Source organism: Panthera uncia, chromosome B1 (genome assembly GCF_023721935.1).
Source record: "Panthera uncia isolate 11264 chromosome B1, Puncia_PCG_1.0, whole genome shotgun sequence".
In the NCBI taxonomy this organism is placed as follows: domain Eukaryota; kingdom Metazoa; phylum Chordata; class Mammalia; order Carnivora; family Felidae; genus Panthera; species Panthera uncia.
Genome location: NC_064811.1, coordinates 32,511,701 through 32,530,368, shown reverse-complemented (window position 1 = coordinate 32,530,368; position 18,668 = coordinate 32,511,701). Strand labels below are relative to the sequence as shown.

General features: G+C 35.5%; 1 protein-coding gene across 1 annotated transcript in view; it reads left to right on the top strand.

The window, feature by feature from the left end:
* Positions 1-18,668, top strand: part of PDS5A (PDS5 cohesin associated factor A) — a 136,580-nt gene that overhangs the window by 74,332 nt on the left and 43,580 nt on the right. Inside the window, exons 17-19 of the mRNA XM_049631903.1 lie at positions 2,850-2,965; positions 13,481-13,586; positions 15,287-15,447. Coding sequence (XP_049487860.1) covers positions 2,850-2,965; positions 13,481-13,586; positions 15,287-15,447 — 383 coding nt within the window. The remainder of the gene's footprint in view (positions 1-2,849; positions 2,966-13,480; positions 13,587-15,286; positions 15,448-18,668) is intronic.

Sequence of the window (18,668 nt, the reverse complement as noted above, 5' to 3'; positions counted from 1 at the left end):
GGGTTGGAAACTGAGGTCAGTCACCAGTGGCCAATGATTTGATCAATCAACCTATGTATTGAATCCTCCATAAAAACTAAAAAAGACAAAGTTCAGAGAGCTTCCGGGTTGGTGGACATGTAGAGATTTGGGGAGAGTGACAGACTCACAGAAGGAATGGAAGCTCCCTGTCCTTTCCACATACTTTGCCCTATGCATCTCTTTCATCTGACTATTCCTTAGTTAGATATCCTTTTATAGTAATCTGGTAAGTAAAATATTGCTCTGAGTTACAAGAACTACTCTAGCAAGTTAATCAGACCCAAGGAAGGAGGGGGTTATGGGAACCTAGATTTACAGCCAGTTGGTCGGAAGTATAGGTAACTACCCGGGCTTACACCTGGGCAGGGGCAGGGGCAGGGGCAGGGGTGGGAGGCAGTCCCTTAAGACTGAACCCTTAACCTGTGGGAACCAATCCTATCTTGGATAGACAGTGTCGGAATTGAGTTGAATTGTAGGACACCCTGCTGGTGTTTGGAGAATTGCTTGTTGATTGGGGGAAGTCCACCCTGCCCTCCATACACACACATTGGAATTATGTTTAGGAACTGAAAAGAACAGGTCACTGAATCATGAAAGTTAAACCTTTAGAAGCTGCTTCTTGTGAGAAATTATGCTTTATCTAGTTTACTGATTCCAACTGTGAAAATTGATAATGTTAAATCTAGGAGACATTTTGATTAGGAAAACAGCAAAGTATATGAGAGGAGATACTTACTGTGTATGTGAAAGAGTACAATGTTTTTAACAAACATTTATATTTTTTATTGTCAAAATGAGAAAGGAAAAGTATGAAGAACAAAGGAGATATATAAATGCAGAATTTTTAAGCTCTTTAGTGTTATAATAACAGGATTAAAAAATTATAAGCTTGTTGAGAATAGGGACTATTTATTTGTTTGACATTCTTTAAGAGTGATTAATATACTAAACAATTTCTGTAACTAGTAAATATGTATCAGTAATAGTATCAATCTGTAGTGTTAGCATAGTTGATGAGAAATTTTGGAAACATTGTCAGAGATGCAGAAAGAATTCATTTTCTTTATTCATTCTGCTGTCATTTCCTAAAACAATTACATATGATTACTTCTGTTTGAAGCTTTGTCAGTTATGAAACTTCTTGTTGGTCTTAGATGTTTCTGTTTGTGCATTGGAAGTATGTGTGGGTGTTTTTTTTTTTTTTCTTAATTGCATAAAGAAAACAAAGCTACAAACTAGTTGGTTTTTGTTGCTGCAAACTAATTTGGCTTGCTGCGTATTCCCAGTATCACTTAAGATTATCACATACAATAATTATTATGAAAGATTACTTAAATGTAAGGTTATATTGGAATATAAAAACATTAGGTTTTAAAAGTTAATTATATCTAGTGTTGTTATGTACATAGGTGTATTTTATATGGTATTATTACTAGGTTTATGTAATTGTGAATTATTCTTTTTCCCTTTAGCATTTCCTTTATTTTTTCTATGCTTGTCTCTAGTACCATAAGTGTCTCTCTTAATGCCTAGTTTTTTTTTTCTTTTTTGTAACCTATTCCAGGGTACTGACTAGTATAGCTTGCCTAGCAATTTTCCAGTAGGCTTATTTGTTATTAAATGATCACTGACTTTATTTTAGGTTAAAGCAATTAAATTTTATGCTAAGGATAAAAAAAAAAAAAAAGTCCCCTTTTGGGGAGACCTGCACAAAACAAATTTGATTTCAAAATATAGTAACTGTACTTAAATTCAGATTTAAAATGTATACCTGTGGGTTAGAGCAAAGTATGTAAGGACTGAACACTGACTAAATTATTTTTATTTTCTCAAATGCTAAAGTTTTGCTAACTTAATTATAGTTTGCAAAATAAATCAAGCATCTCTTAATGACTAATAAGTTTTCCCGAGACTTACACTCTAATGAGAAACATGGATGGTATCCAATTTAATATTGTCTTTATAAAATTAACTTGTGTCAAGATATCACTGAAATTATAGTAGAAATTGTTTCATTTTTCCCTTGTCCCCTGAATATATATTTTTTTATGTTTTTTATGAAAAAACATATAAAGTGACTATTATTTGTTACTGCTTTATAGTTTGGGATGTACTTTTAATATGCATTATCTTCTCACCCAAAATTTATATTTATTCAGCAGAAATATTCATTAAATGTTGATTAAATTGTGTTGATTAAATTTGTGATTAAACTTCTTCCCCCAGTGCCCAGCACTTTGTGAATTTAACCTTGTCTTTGGGAGAATCAGGCTCTCTAATAAAGTCCCAATATATTCTTTAGAAACTCCAGCAATAACATGTTTTCTTTGTAGGAACTATTTGATGTAATGCCACCATCTTTGGAATCACCTATGTTTTTCCAGAACTAAAAATTTTATAAATAATTACGTACTTATGAATCTCCCCCTCTTTAAAAAGACAAATCATTAACTGAAAGCATAATATTCTGTCAAATTATGAAATAAACTAATAAAAGATACCCATGAAAGTATTAATTGTTAACTTTTTGAAAGAGCATTAAAAAAGATTGTTTACTAAGCAATAATTTCATGGGAGAAATATAGGATAAAAGGCATAAATCACACAATGTTATCCCCTTTCTGTCCTCCACAGTACAGATTTTGCAGTGATAACCTAATGAGTATATAATTCTAGTCAGGGTCTAAAGCAGAAATTTAGTCAAGTCTAAAGCAGATTCTGCTGGTTTTGAATCTTTAAATGCTTTTGATACCTATAGTCACTTTTATTTTGAAAAATATGAATGTGAATCATACTTACGGTAAAATCTTTCCCTTTCCCTTCTATAGAGAGAAATAGCTCGAAAACTTGCAAATCCTAAGCAGCCAACAAACCCTTTTCTAGAGATGGTCAAATTTCTGTTGGAAAGAATTGCACCTGTGCACATTGATTCAGAAGCCATAAGGTAAGCCAGGAAATCTATTCACTCAAAAATAGCATATGGTCTGAAACCACAGTGTGGTAAGTTTAAATTCTGGGTCCCTAAGAAAACCTAAAAAGTCTCCCTGTATACCTTTTTAATATATCATTCAAGTTGAAAGAAGGGCTTACTCATTTTCTAGTCTTTGACTTACTTCAATGATTTTAATTTTTTTAGGGTTCTTGTGTTTTATTTTTAGCCTATCTGTGCTCATCAAAGAAAACCCTAGAACGCAAAAAATGGAAAAAGAAGAAATTTTTAAATCTATAGGCTGTCAGTCAGTCTTTGAGTTTTCTTAGCCATTTTGATGGCCACACAACATTCCTGTAGTATGTATTGTATCACTGTTCAGTTGAGATATGTGAAAACAGAATAGTATTTTGAAAAGAGAACAAGTTGCCATTAGACTAATCTGGTGTCACAGCATGTGTCTGCTACATACCAGTTTGTGTCTTTGAAGAAGCCTGGTAATCTATCTGAATTCTTAATTTTATTTTTAACTTTAATATGTGTATAACATCTCCTTGTCATATGATTGTCAGAATTAGAGATAACGTAAAAACTAAGAAGCCTGGCACAATAGACATTAACAGCTATTGTTTTTTATTAAGTGTTTTCCATAATTTCATGCATTTCAGTTGTTTCTGATGATTTCTGTTGTAAACTTCTGTGAATACTTTTCCCTTGCACTAATCATTTTTCCTGTAGACAAGCTGTATATCTTCCTTTTCATATTGGGTCACTATATAGTACTTACTGGTTCTCTCTCTCTGTTTTCTTTTGTTTTTATTGGTTCTCTCTCTCTCTCTCTCTCTCTTTTTTAATGTTTATTTATTTTTGAGAGAAAGAGGGAGACACAGAATCTGAAGCGGAGCCCTAGGCTCCGAGCTGTCAGCACAGAGCCCAACATGGGGCTCCAACTCACGAACCACGAGATCATGACCTGAGCCAGAATCGGATGCTTAACCAACTGAGCCACCCAGGCAACCTTTATTGGTTTTCTTTTTAAATAGCTTTGGATTAGGAGACCTGATTCTAGCTATTAGTTATTTCACTGTATGTGAATTACTGCTTTGGTTGTATTGAAATGCCAGTTGTATTGGTTTTCTAGGGCTGCCATAACAAAATACCACAGACTGAGTGACTTTAACAACTGAAATTAATTTTTCTCACAGTTCTGGAGGCCACAAGTCAAAGATCAAGGTGCCATCAAGTTTGATTTCTTCTGAAGCCTCTCTTCTTGACTTGCAGATGGCCTCCTCTCACTGTCTCCTTATAGGGTCTTACTTTATCTGTGTCCTAATCTTCCCTTCCTATAAGAACAATAATTATATTGAATAATGGCTCACACATTTCACCTCATTTTACCTTAATTATCTGTGTTAAGACCCTACTTTCAAATATACTCACATTATCAGGTACTGTAGATTAGACTCCAACATTTAATTTGGGGGTACACAATTCAGCTTATAACAGCAATGTCTGTCTACCTTTTTCTCTTTTTTTTTAATGTTTATTTTTGAGAGAGTGAGTGAGTGGGGTAGGTGCAAAGAGAGAGGAGGACAGAGGATCCGAAGTGGGCTCTGCACTGACAGCAGAGAGCTTGACATGGGGCTCGAACTCACCAACCACAAGATCATGACCTGAGCTGAAATTAAGAGTTGGAGCTTAGAAAAGTAAGGTTTTCAGAGAGTAAGTGGTTTGTTCACAGCTGGGTAATGACAAAAACCCTAGATTTATTTTATTTTTCCAAAGGATGGAAGTAATTTTATTTTAATTTTTTTGTTTTTACTTATTTATTTTTTAATTGGCTTTTCACCCAATGCAGAGCCCAGTGCCGGGCTTGAATCCACGATCCTGAGTCAAGACCTGAGCTGAGATCAAGAGTCAGGCACTTGGGGCGCCTGGGTGGCGCAGTCGGTTAAGCGTCCGACTTCAGCCAGGTCACGATCTCGCGGTCCGTGAGTTCGAGCCCCGCGTCAGGCTCTGGGCTGATGGCTCGGAGCCTGGAGCCTGTTTCCGATTCTGTGTCTCCCTCTCTCTCTGACCCTCCCCCGTTCATGCTCTGTCTCTCTCTGTCCCAAAAATAAATAAAAAAAACGTTGAAAAAAAAAATTAAAAAAAAAAAAAAAGAGTCAGGCACTTAACCAACTGAGCCACCCAGGCACCTCTGTTTTAATTTTTTTTATTTGGGTATATTTCAGACACAATGTTAATTAGTTTCAGGTGTACAGCATAGTGATTTGGCATCTCTATACCATATGCTATGGCTCACCACAAATATAACTATCATCTGTCACCATACAGCGCTGTTACAATATCATTAATTATATCCCCTGCACTGTACCTTTTATTCCGATGATGTATTCCATAGCTCGAAGCCTATATCTTCCACTCCTCTTCACCCCTTTTGCCCATCCCCCTTCCCTCTTGCAGCCATCAGTTCTCTGTATTTATAGGTCTGATTCTGCTTTTAGTTTGTTTATTCATTTGTTTTTTTACATTCTACATGAGTAAATCAAAAATATCATAAATCATACTTGTCTTTCTCTGACTTATTTCATTTAGCATAATATCATCTAGGTCCATCCATGTGGTTGCAAATGACAAGACCTCATCCCTTTTTATTGCCGCATATTATTCCTGTGTGTACACATACATACATACATACACATACCACATCTTTATCCGTTCATCTGCCATTGGACACTTAGGTTGCTTCCATGTCTTGACTATTATAAAAAATGCTGCAGTAAACATAGGGATGCATATATCTTTTCAAATTAGTGTTTTCATTTTCTTTGGGTAAATACCCAATAGTGGAATTACTGGACCATATATTTCTGTTTTTAATTTTTTGAGGAACCGCCCTACTATTTTCCACAGTGGCCATACCACATATTTATATTCCCACCAACACATTTATTATTTTTGATGTCAGTGTCCTTTGCTCTATGCCATTTGATTTTAATGGGGTAAATCAGGATATAGTACATGTAGATAGTGCTCTGCCTTTGCGTATTGACTTTGAAAGATACATATAATGGCATTTGCTCTTTGTCTCCATGAGGCTTCACAGGGTTTCATTACTTTAGTAAATTATAGTAAAGCTGGTGGTTGATCTCCAGTCTTAACAGACCAAACACTGCTTTTTCAGTAGCATCATGTTTGAGCTCAGAGAAATCAACTTATGGTTAGGGTTTCTGAGAGACTACTTTCATGCAAAATTCTAGTTTATTTTAATGAGAAATATGTCATATAATATTCTTTCTGTGTAACCAAATCTTTATGGACTATTTTGAATAGAGGGTTTGTTTCTTCATTTAACACACATTTAATGGAGCAATTTGTAAAATACATTGGGTAACTAGGGAAGGATAGTTATTTAACCCAAATTGTGTGGGATGAATTTGTTATTAGAGCACGTTCTGAAATAGATCACACATAAAATGGGTAGTGAAAGATCAGTAGGAATTATGGAGAGTAGTCAGGTGGAGATTGCAGAAGAACAGGCCACTAGCCCTGTGTCCTTGGGTAGATTATTTAAGCTACTCTGAGCTTTAATTTCCTCACCTTTAAAATAAGGATAATAATACATTTACAATACAATAACAATACACAGCAATAAAATAACAACTGGAATTGTTGAGAGGCTTAAATAACATGGATATATAAAACACTTAGCACAGTGCCTCGCACATAGTAATTACCAAATGAACTTTAGTAGCTATTCTAGGAAGAATAAATAGACAAAAACAAAGGCAATTAAGAAGTAGTTAGAAAGTTGTATGTGCTTTAACCATAATGAAGGATTTTGGAAGAATGAGGATAGTAGAAAATCATCCTAAATATAACCAATTTTTCTTTAGTGTATTTTCCCCAGACTTGTGTTTATACAAATACACATATGTGTGCTCCAGTTAGTTATTTATCCATAGATAGTGGTTGAAAGTGAAGTAGTGATTGTAATAGTGGGAGAGAGGAGTCAAATTTTACCTTCAGGGAGAGGGTAAAATTTTAAAAGAAAAAGGTTGAAGACTGAATCCTAAGGAAAATTAATTAAGAGGTTGGCTACAAGATAAGGAATTCATTAAATTTTTTAAAAATTTGACAATATAGTATGGTGACAGATAGTAACTAGACTTATTGTGACCATTTCATATTTATAAATATCAAGTCACCCTCCTCTACCCCTGAAACTAATATAAGATTGTATGTCAATTCTTCAATTAAAAAAAAAAAAATTGTTTTTAAGGAGGCATGGTCAAAAGTGGAAAATCAGGGGCACCTGGGTGGCTCAATTGGTTAAGAGTCCGACTTCAACTCGGGTCATGATCTCACAGTTTGTGAGTTTGAGCCCCGCGTCAGGCTCTGTGCTGACAGCTCAGAACCCTGAGCCTGCTTCAGATTCTGTGTCTCCCTCTCTCTCTGACCCTCCCCAGCTCACACTCTGTCTCTGTCTCTCTCTCAAGAATAGATAAACATTTTTTAAAAAATTTTAAATGGAAAATCAGGAAAGAGTGGTAACACAGAAGCTAAAGAGGGACTAAAAGTTGGAGAGGTCAGATGCTATCCGGAAGTAAAATAGATACTAAAAATCGTCCATTGGATTTAGAAAAAGGAAAAGCGTCACTATGGCCAGGATAGTTTCTTTGGAGTATCAGGGGCAAGCCCAGTTTACCAAGGATTGAGAAGAGCATAAGATAGCCCTTCCCAACATCCACATCATGGTACACAGAGAAAATGATAAAAATTGAGCAGAGAAGACTGCTCAAGCCCAGAGGTGATTGACTTAGCTCAACAGGATCCTAATAGGGTCCACTCTGCAGCCTTGAGATAGGAGAAAATCCAAGGGATAAATAACTTGTTACACTTCCAAAGTCTGCTTTAGGAGGTAAATTTAGGTAGGACAGCCACTGTGGACAGTTTAGCTATAAAATGTTAAAGAGAAAAATTAGATAATGGAAAGAGAGTAAGCCTGAGGAAGGGTCTTTTGTTGTTTTTAATGAAGAAATTTTGAATATTTAAATACCTTTGAGAGGTGCTAATAGAAAAGAAGAGAGGCTGAAGATGGGGGAAGGGGGGTAGAATTATAATGTAACATCCCTAAAGAAGAAGAGCAGAAAGAAGAAAATCTTCTCCATGATATGAAAAAATGATAGATACAAATTAGAGGAATTTAGAAGATAGGGTATAGAAAATTAGTTTTCACTCATGGCCTCCTTTATTCTCCGTCAGGTTAAAAGTAATATAAGTAGTCTGCTCAGTGGAAGAATTTAGACCTGAGTTAGAATAGTGAAGATTTATAACAGTTGTTATACAAATTAAAAGAGAAAGAGACACATAGAAGACTTCCCAAGCAATTTTGAACAGACACTTGAATTAGTGATAATCTTTTGCTTCATGATACCCCTATGAAGCATATGGAGTATGTATTATTTCTCTAATTTAGAAACGAAAATACTTTTATAAGAGAAAGGACTGCGGTCCTGGTTTTAAGACTTGGGTCTCTTACAGCTTATTGACTCATAATGATGATCCACCCACATTATAATGAAGGCAGAGATGATGCACTGTATTGTTTTGCACTGTATTTCCAGGATAGACCCTAAGACTTGGCAGATAATAGGTGGTCAGTAAATACTTATTAAATAAATGCATGCATAACCTCTTAAAAATAATTAGATACACTCATAAATTTTTTCAAACACATTTGTAATCTTGTTAAATTCGTGTATCATTTTACAGGATTTCGTCCAAATAGAAAGCATACTTCAGATATTCTTCTCAAATTGGAAATAACTTTTGTTTTTAATATATGTCAGAGCTAAAACTTGTAGAGCAAAATACTGGGTAAGCAAGATATCTTAAATAGGACATAAAAAGCATAAACAATGATGGAGCACCTGGGTAACTCATTAAGTTAAGCATCCTACTCAATAAATGATCCAATTTAAAAAAAGGGGACAGATTTGAACAGACTTCACCAAGTAAGATATACAAATAGGAAATAAGCACAGGAAAAGACAACCAACATTATTACTCATTAGGGAAATATAAATTCAAATTTCAGTGAGAAACCACTACATACCCATTTGAATGGCTGAAATTAAAGATACTGTCCATACCAAGTATTGATGATATTTCAGACTGAACCAGGTGTTGGTAATACAGGAGATAGTTTGTTGTAACATTAAGTATACATATAATATTACCATACAACTCAGGAATGACAGTACTAGATATTTGCCTACAAAAAAAGAATACCTAAATTCCCATAAAGACTTCAAGTTAATTGCTTGTAGCAGCTTTATTTATATCTTTAAACTAGAAATACTCTAAAGTTCATCTGTTGGTAATTAGATAAACATACTGTGATAAATCCATACAATGTAATACTTCTCAGCAATAGAAAGGAACAAACTATTGATTCTATGCAACAATGTAGAGAAATCTCAAGAGAATTATGTCACATAAAAGATGTCAGACGCAAAATACGTGAAATTCTAGAAAAGGTAAAATTATAGTGACAGAAACCAGGTCAGTGATTGCCAGTGTGGAAAAAGGAGATTGACCACACGGAGCATAAGGCAATTTTTTGTGGAGATGGGAATATTTATATATATACATATATATACATATATATATATATATACATATATATATATATATATATATGTATATATATATATATATGTATATATATTCACAATGAAATACCACTTTATACCCACTGGTATGGCTATAATAAAAAAGATGAGTGGGAGAAGATGTCAAAAAATTGTTACCCTCATATATTGCTGGTGGGAATATAAAATGATGAAGCTGCTTTGGAAAACAGTTTGGCAGCTGCTCAGTAAGTTCAAACATAGAGGGGTGCCTAGGTGGTTTAGTCAGTTAAGCGTGTGACTTTGGCTCATGTTGTGATCTCTCAGTTTGTGAGTTTGAACCCCGCATCAGGCTCTGTGCTGTCACTGCTGAGCCCACTTCAGATCTTCTGTCCCCCTCTCTGTCTGCCCTTGCCCACCTTGTGCACATTGCCCCACTCATGCACACTTGTGCTCTTTCTCTCTCAAAAATAAACATTTGTGGTGCCTGGGTGACTCAGTCGGTGAAGTGTCCAACTCATGATCTCAGCTCAGGTCATGATCTCAGTTTGTGAGTTCAAGCCCCACATTGTGCTTTGTGCTGACAACATGGAGGCTGCTTGGGATTCTGTCTCTCACTCTCTCTGCCTCCTCCCCTGCTTACTCTCTCTCTCTCTCTCTCAAAATAAATAAACTTTAAATATAAAAAAAAGTTAAAACAGAGTTACTATATGACCCAGCAACTCCACTCACAAATATATGCCCAAGAGAAGTGAAAATATATGTCCATACCTGGATATGAATATTTACAGAAACATTATTCATAATAGCTGAAAAAAAATAGAAAAAAACTCAAATGTCCATCAACTGATAAACTGTCTTATATGCATATACTAGAAGGTTATTCAGGATTAAAGTAAATGAAATACTAATACATAGTACAACATGGATGAACCTCAAGAACAGTTTGCTAGGTGAAAGGAGTCACTCATAAAAGACTACGTATATATTGTATGAGTCTATTTATGTGAAATATTCAGAATAGGCAAATGTGTAGCAGCAGAAGGCAGGTTAGTAAATGACTAGGAATAGAGGAGATACGAGTGAACAGCAGTGACTCCTATTGGAAAAGGGATTTTTTGGGGAATGGGGTGAAATCTAAAATTAGATTGTGGTAATGGTTATACAACCCTGTGAATATAAACTAAAAACCACCGAATTATACATTTTAAATAGGTGAGTTATATGATACATAAATTATATTTCCAGCTAGTGTTTAATACACTCCTAATTTGTTTTTTAAAAAAATGTTTTTTTTTTTTTAAATTTTTTTTTTTTTCAACATTTATTTATTTTTGGGACAGAGAGAGACAGAGCATGAACGGGGGAGGGGCAGAGAGAGAGGGAGACACAGAATCGGAAACAGGCTCCAGGCTCTGAGCCATCAGCCCAGAGCCTGACGCGGGGCTCGAACTCACGGAGTGCGAGATCGTGACCTGGCTGAAGTCGGACGCCCAACCGACTGCGCCACCCAGGCGCCCCTAAAAAAATGTTTTTTTATCAATTGAAGATACTGAGGAAGTTTTTAAATTATTCTTGTGATGTTAAAAGGGAAATAAAAGTACTAAAAGTGGTTTAAATTATATAGAAGATGTATCTGTGTACCTTATGTATTTTATACTTAAAATTTTTTAATAGTTTGACTAAAATATGTGTATTTTTCCAAGGGAAAAATTTTAACCTGAAACAGTTACGATTAACTTCCATTTGTTAAATATTTGCTATGTATTAGGTCATTTGCTGTAATAATTTAATGCCCCCAAAATAAGGGTTGTTGGTTTTTTTTTCAGTTTACTGATGAGGAAACAGCCTCAAAACCAAAAATCACATCTATTGCAACAACATGGATGGAGCTAGAATATTTTATGCTAAGTGAAATAAGTCAGTCAGAAAAAGACAAATATCATATGATTTCACTCATATGTGGAATTTAAAAAACAAAACAAATGAAAATAGGGAAAGGGGAGAAAAAGAAGAAGAAAGGGAAACAAACCACAAGAGACCCCTAACGATAGAGAGCAAACCGAGGGTTGATGGAGGGGGTGGGGGGGATGGGCTAGGTAGGTGATGGGTATTAAGAAGGGCATTTGTTGTGGGGCACCTGGGTGGCTCAGTCAGTTAAGCGTCCCGACTTCAGCTGAGGTCATGATCTCACAGTTTGTGAGTTCAAGCCCCATGTCCAGCTCTATGCTAACAGCTCAGAGCCCGAGGCTTGCTTCAGATTGTGTGTTTCCCTCTCTCTGTGTCCCTCTCCTGCTCACACTCTGTCTTTCTCTAAAAACTAAATAAACATTTAAAAATTCTTTAAAAAATTAAAAAACAGATAAACATAAGGGAAGGGAAACAAAAATTTAAAAAAAAAGGGCATTTGTTGTAATGAGCACCGAGTGTTGTCCTTAAGTAATTAATCACTGAATTCTGCTTCCAAAACCAGTATTGCACTGTATATTAACTAATTAAAACTTTAAAATAAATTTAAATTAAGGATTTAAAAAAATCATATTTGTTTTTACTTAAAATAATACCACGTTGGGGCGCCTGGGTGGCTCAGTTAGTTAAGCCTCCGACTTTAGATTTCAGCTCAGGTCATGATCTCACAGTTTGTGAGTTTGAGTCCCACGTCAGTCTCCATGCTGAGCATGGAGCCTGCTTGGGATTCTTTGTTTCCCTCTCTTTCTGCCCCTTCCTGTGTGTGCACGCGCTCACCTGCTCTCTCTCTCTCTCTCTCGCTCTCTCTCTCTCGCTCGCTCGCTCTCTCTCTCTCTCTGAAAATAAATAAATAAACATTTTAAAAAATAAAATCAGGGGCGCCTGGATGGCTCTATCGGGCACGTGTCCGACTTCAGCTCAGGTCATGATCTCACAATTCATGAGTTCTAACCCCATGCCCAGCTCTGTGCTGCTAGCTCAAAGCCTGGAGCCTGCTTCCGACTCTGTATCTCCCTCTCTCTGTGCCCCTTCCCCACTTGCACTCCATCTCTGTCTCTCAAGAATAAAGAAACATTTTTAAAAAGCGTTCACCTTGCTTATTAATTAAACAATTAATTTAATTAATTGAAAGTACCATGTTGCTACATAGTCTGATTTTTATTCACAGGTAATGTTCTGTTTTGTGGTGGTTAGGTATGTTTGAAAAACTAATTCCATAATGTTGGACAATTAAGTGTTTTTTTATTGATGAATCTGTTTATGAATATAACATGATGCTTCTCATGAACTTTTCTCTAAATCTTTAGGAATAGAATTACTGATTCAGTAAATTAATCACCAAGGATTAATTTAAACTCCTTTGTCCATGCATTTGTTTTTTACTTTGAGTGAATTGTCATTTCTTCATTTAGCAACTGCCATCTATTGTTTTTCTATTGTTGTAAGCAATCTTTTTATATATAGAAATCAATGTTAAATTATCTTTCCAGTACATATCATTTAATTTTAATCTTGTTGTTTTTCAGTAGAGTTGTACATGGAGTTTCGGCAAGGTTGTGGGTAGATAAAGTAAAAATCTCAGCTGTCAAGTTGGGAGCAAAGTTTAAAAAGTCACAAAATAGGGTTGCCTGGTGGCTCAGTCCATTAAGCATTCTCCTCTTGATTTCGGCTTGGGTAATGCTCTCAGCAGTTCATGGGATGGAGCCATTGGATTCTCTCTCTTCCTCTCTCTACCCCTCCCCCACTCACGCACAAGGTCTCTTTTTCAAAATAAATAAACATTTTTTTTTAAGTCACAAAATAATTTTTTCCTCCAGGAACGTACTTGTAGCTAATGTTTAGGTTCTGTATGTGTTCTACCACAATGTAGTTAGGAATTACTGATCTACTAAGGTGGCTAATTTAGATTTTCTTATTTTAATAGTGCACTGGTAAAACTGATGAATAAATCAATAGAGGGAACAGCAGATGATGAAGAGGAGGGTGTAAGTCCAGATACAGCTATTCGTTCAGGACTTGAACTTCTTAAGGTACTTTTAAAATAATTCTGTCTCCATGAATTTCCAGTCTTAATTCCAATTCCCTTAAGGATATGCAAGGATTGGGCTTTATTTCATTGGAAACTGAAAAATTAAACATTTGTAGTAGAAATCATATTTTATAAAAATGTATGTCTTTCACATTACAATAATGTAATTGTTTTACATTATAAAATCATGTTTTGATGATTTGCTATTTCATTCCTCATTTGCATACCTGTATTTAACAACATGTGCTTATAACAGTATGTTCTAAATGATCTAGTCTTAACTTTCATCTGCTGACAGGAATTATATGACAGTATCTGTCTTATCAGGAAATTTTTAAACAATTGCTACTCATATTCCAAAGAATTCAGAAAATAGAGCAATTAGTAAGAGGCAGATCAGGCAAAACTTTGTGGACAAGATATGGCTTAATCTAAGGTAACACAGCATCGTGAAAGAGAATAATTCTTGGCATATTTTAGGGATTGTTGGGAGTCTAGCCTAACTGAAAAAAAAGGATTGCTTTGGGGAATAACGGGATACAGGGTTGGTTTTAGATTGGTAATGTTCTTTGAGCAGAAAGGTGTTATCAGGGTCTTTCCTTCTGGCTTTCATTATGGCATGGCACTTAACAGAGCTTTCATCAGATGGAGTAAAGAGGAAATTGAAGGAAAGAGATATTTAGATAACTATAATGTATGAACTGAGGGAGAAGAGACAAACCAGTGCAATGGACATTAGATAGAAAAGAGATGATGGGATTGTATTGGAATGGTCTTTAATTTCATGGAAAGATTTTGTATTTTTAATGATGAGATATTTTTAAATAGTTTTAAGAGTAAAATCTTGAAGATAAGCATTTTTCATAGTTTTGATTCATTTTTTCAAATTTGATTCTCCATTTTTCTGTAAGTAAAATTTACAAGGTTTTATATTATCAACCCTATTACTAACATGTCAACATACTATCTAAATATTATCAGCAAGAATCTCACCGAATGAGACCATCTCTTTACTTTATAACCCATTAAATAAATGCTTATTAAGTAAGTTAATGAAGATTACATACTCCATCCCCTACCCACACCTCTCCATTTGTAGCCTTTATCTCTGATATTATGCTAACTAAGTCGTTTCCACTTCATGGAAAGTAAATTTTGTAGACATGTCCAACTTGCTATAAATTCCTTAGGGATAGACTGGGACTTCTAGAGTAATAAATAAAGGAGTAATAATGTACATGTTTTTAATCGTGACTAAAAGTTCACAGTTATGGCTTCTTTGTTTATAGTTATGACCAGTGGAATTTTGTGATGGATTTCACTTAAAATATTCCTTTTAGACTATCGTTTTGCCAGTGAAATAAAGCTCTGTGTTAACATTTTGTTTACATCACAGTATCACAGTCCATAAAAAAAGAGCCACATTTTCTGCATTCCCAGTTTCAGAACAGACTAAGAGGTAAAGAAGAAAATAGGGCAAAGGCTATATATCAACTCTCATAAGGAGTCTACTGCACAGTATTTCTTTTCACATGTCATTAAACACAACAAATTACAAAGGAGACTATGAAATAAAATCTTTATTCTGTATAGCTAGCATATGCAGCCCATAATTTTGAATTGTATTTATAGTAGAAAATAATTTTCTTCTTTGAATGAAAACCATTGTCTGTACTTCTAAAGCTACATCTATTCCTCCAGGTTCTGTCTTTCACACATCCTACCTCGTTCCACTCTGCAGAGACATATGAGTCCCTGTTACAGTGCCTCAGAATGGAAGATGACAAGGTAGCAGAAGCTGCTATACAAATTTTTAGAAATACAGGCCACAAAATAGAAACAGACCTACCCCAGATACGATCGTGAGTATATTTTTTCTCATGGTAAACACAAAAGTGTTTTAAGTGTAGGAGCCAGTCATTTTTCTTTTTCATGTAGGAAGATAGGAGAGAGGGGAGAGGAAAGACAACTTTTACTTAGAAGCAACTTTTCTGTATCCTTTGTATTATCCTTTCTCTGCCTTATACTCCTCCCCTACTATTAGAAGAACAAACTGAGAAAGAAATTAGAGGAACAAACTGAAACTTTGTTTATAACAAGATTATTTTTGAATATTAATATTAATAATCAAAAGTTATCACAGAATTTAGAATTTGTGGTTAGCGTTTCTTCCTCATCTATGTACATTTTCTTCCCTCCAACTGGTTTAAATTCAGTAGCTGCTACTAACCTGTCTCACCAAAGAATGGGATAATCAACTAGTGTGTTTAACAGCATATCTTATTAGTTGCCTGGTTATTGGCAGTGGTGGTTTTATAATTTTGATCTCTCCCTCAAGATTACCTTTTCTTTTTCATCATAAGAATGAAATACATTTTGATATTTTTACTTCGACATCATAAAGAGGTTGCCTTAGGATCAAACTTGTGCTGAGAGTTTATATTTAGACAAAAAATGTGGGAGATGTCTTTTGAAGGAAAAACACATTGTTGATAGCTGTTGAGTCAGATGTTCAGGGTATATGCAAATAGTTCTGGATATATCCAAATCAAACCGTTTTTCCTTACAGGGTAATAATAGGACAAGAGGACTACTGACTCCTAAAGTTTTGTTTTTTTGTTTTTTTAATGTTTTATTTATTTTTGAGACAAAGCATGAGCAGGGGAGGGGCAGAGAGAGAGGGAGACACAGAATCCAAAGCAGTCTCCAGGCTCTGAGCTGTCAGCACAGAGCCCAACACTAGGGTCGAACCCACGAACCGTGAGATCATGTCCTGCGCCAAAGTCGGACGCTTAACCAACTGAGCCACCCAGGCGTCCCCTGATTCCTAAAGTTTTTATTAAATTTGTAAGCTGATAGTTTAATTTGAGAAATAAGTCAATGTTTATTGTACATTCTCTTCATTCTCAGAACTGTACTGACTAATATAAAAGAATTACCACACTTAGTCCCTGGTCTCAAGGTGTTTATAGCCTAGAAATCATAATCTTTGTACTTGTACATTGGGGAAAAAAATCATTGACACACTAGGGTAAAGTTTCTGGTGAGTTTTTCAAGGTAGGAAAACCTATTTTAAGGTAAAGGATTTCTTCTTAAAGGAATTCTATCCCAGCAGAAGCAGTGGAAAATGGGGGTAGGTGAAATAGTTAACTTTGGACACAAGGAATAAAACGTATTGTTCTTAAGACTAATAAGGAAGGAAGGAGAAAATCATTGAAAAGCAGAGGAGCAAAAACAATGCAAGCCTCAGAAACAACCCTGATGACATCATCGGATTATATAGCACACTAGAAAAGCAAGGGAAAAGGTTAAAGTTGATTTTTGTGTAATCATTTCATTAGGCTAAGAAGAATTAGTAACACATTTAACAACAGTTTGATCAACACTATGTCTTTGTTACTTGTGTTATTTACAAGAACTGCTACTCTGGCAAATGAGTTTGTGAGAAAGACTTTAACAGTGTTCAGTTAAGGAGGCTACTGGGCCATGGAAATCTGTCTCTTAACAATTCTAAATCTGCACACAGAGAAATGTGTCATATTCGTAAGTGTCAAATCAGATTTATACTGACTAGCATATATTCATCCCAGTTTTTTGGTTGAGGTGCATGACCTGGGATCTGGGGTATTGCTTTTAATGTCTAGCCTCCCATTTTCATGAGAGGACCTTTTGTCATCATTGTATTTGATACCACTAACCTTATAATCTATAAAATAGAACCACTGCATTAAATGTATGACAAGTATCTTTCCTTAAATTTTTTTTTTTGCCTTAAATAGCTTTTCTTCTGATTAAAAGAATACTTAAATGTTCATTGTAAAAAGCTAAAACTTGGGGTACCTGGGTGGTCAGTCACTTAAGCATCCAACTCGTGATTTTGGCTCAGGTCATGATCTCAGGGTCATGAGATGGAGCCTCCCATTGGTCTCTGTGCTGAGTGTGGAGCCTGCTTAAGATTCTCTCTCCCTCTCTCTCTGCCCTACCCTGTCATTTTCTCTCTCTTTCTTTAAAAAAAAAAAAAAAAAAAAACCAAGCTGAAACTTTAGGAAATATAAGGGAGAGAAAGAGTCATTATCCACATTTTGATATTTCTTTATGAGTATTTTGTCTATCTACTTGCTGTGTATACCTGTTCTTTTATAGGTTGGTACTTACATCTTCATATAATGTTTTCTTATATCAACATTTAATGCTTTAAGACTGTAATGTGTTACTTCCATATTGTCCTATTATTTTACTTTGACCTTCAATGTCAGTATGGAGGTTAAGTGCATGGATTTTGGAAAAGAAGTACACATTTTCACATCCCAACTCCACCATTTCCCAGCTCCATCACCTTAAGAAGCTTAAATAGGGGCACCTGGGTGGCTCAGTTGGTTAAGCATCCGACTTCGGCTCAGGTCATGATCTCACGGTCCGTGAGTTCAAGACCCGCGTCGGGCTCTGTGCTGACAGCTCAGGGCCTGGAGTCTGTTTTGGATTCTGTGTCTCCCTCTCTCTCTGCCCCTCCCCTATTCACAGTCTGTCTCTCTCTGTCTCAAAAATAAATAAACGTTAAAAAAAAAAAAAAGCTTAAATAAAATAATATTTTTGTGCTTTAGTTTCCTCATCTGTTTAATAAATGTAATAGTCCTATTTGGGTGACTATGAGGATTAATTGAATTAATCCACATAAAAACACTTAGAATGGTGCTTGGTACAAGTACTCAATAATCGTTAGATGTTTTTATTACTCTTCTACCAATATATATGTGTTGTTATCCTTGCATACTTTGTTTAACTGCTTTCATTTCAGCCTTTTAGTAAAACTTGACCTTTTGCTACTTTTTGTCTATGGCTACTTTAAAGTTTATTTATTTTGAGAGATAGAGGAAAAGAGCCTGAGCAGGGGAGGGGCAGAGAGAGAGGGAGTGAGAGAATCCCAAGCAGGCTCCGTGCTCTGCACTGAGCCCGACAGAGGGATTGATCTCACAACCGTGAACCCATGACCTGAGCCAAAATCAAGAGTCAGACATTTAACTGACTGAGCCACCCATGTGCCCTTCCATGGCTGCTTTAAAGTAACTGAAGGGGGGGGGGGGGG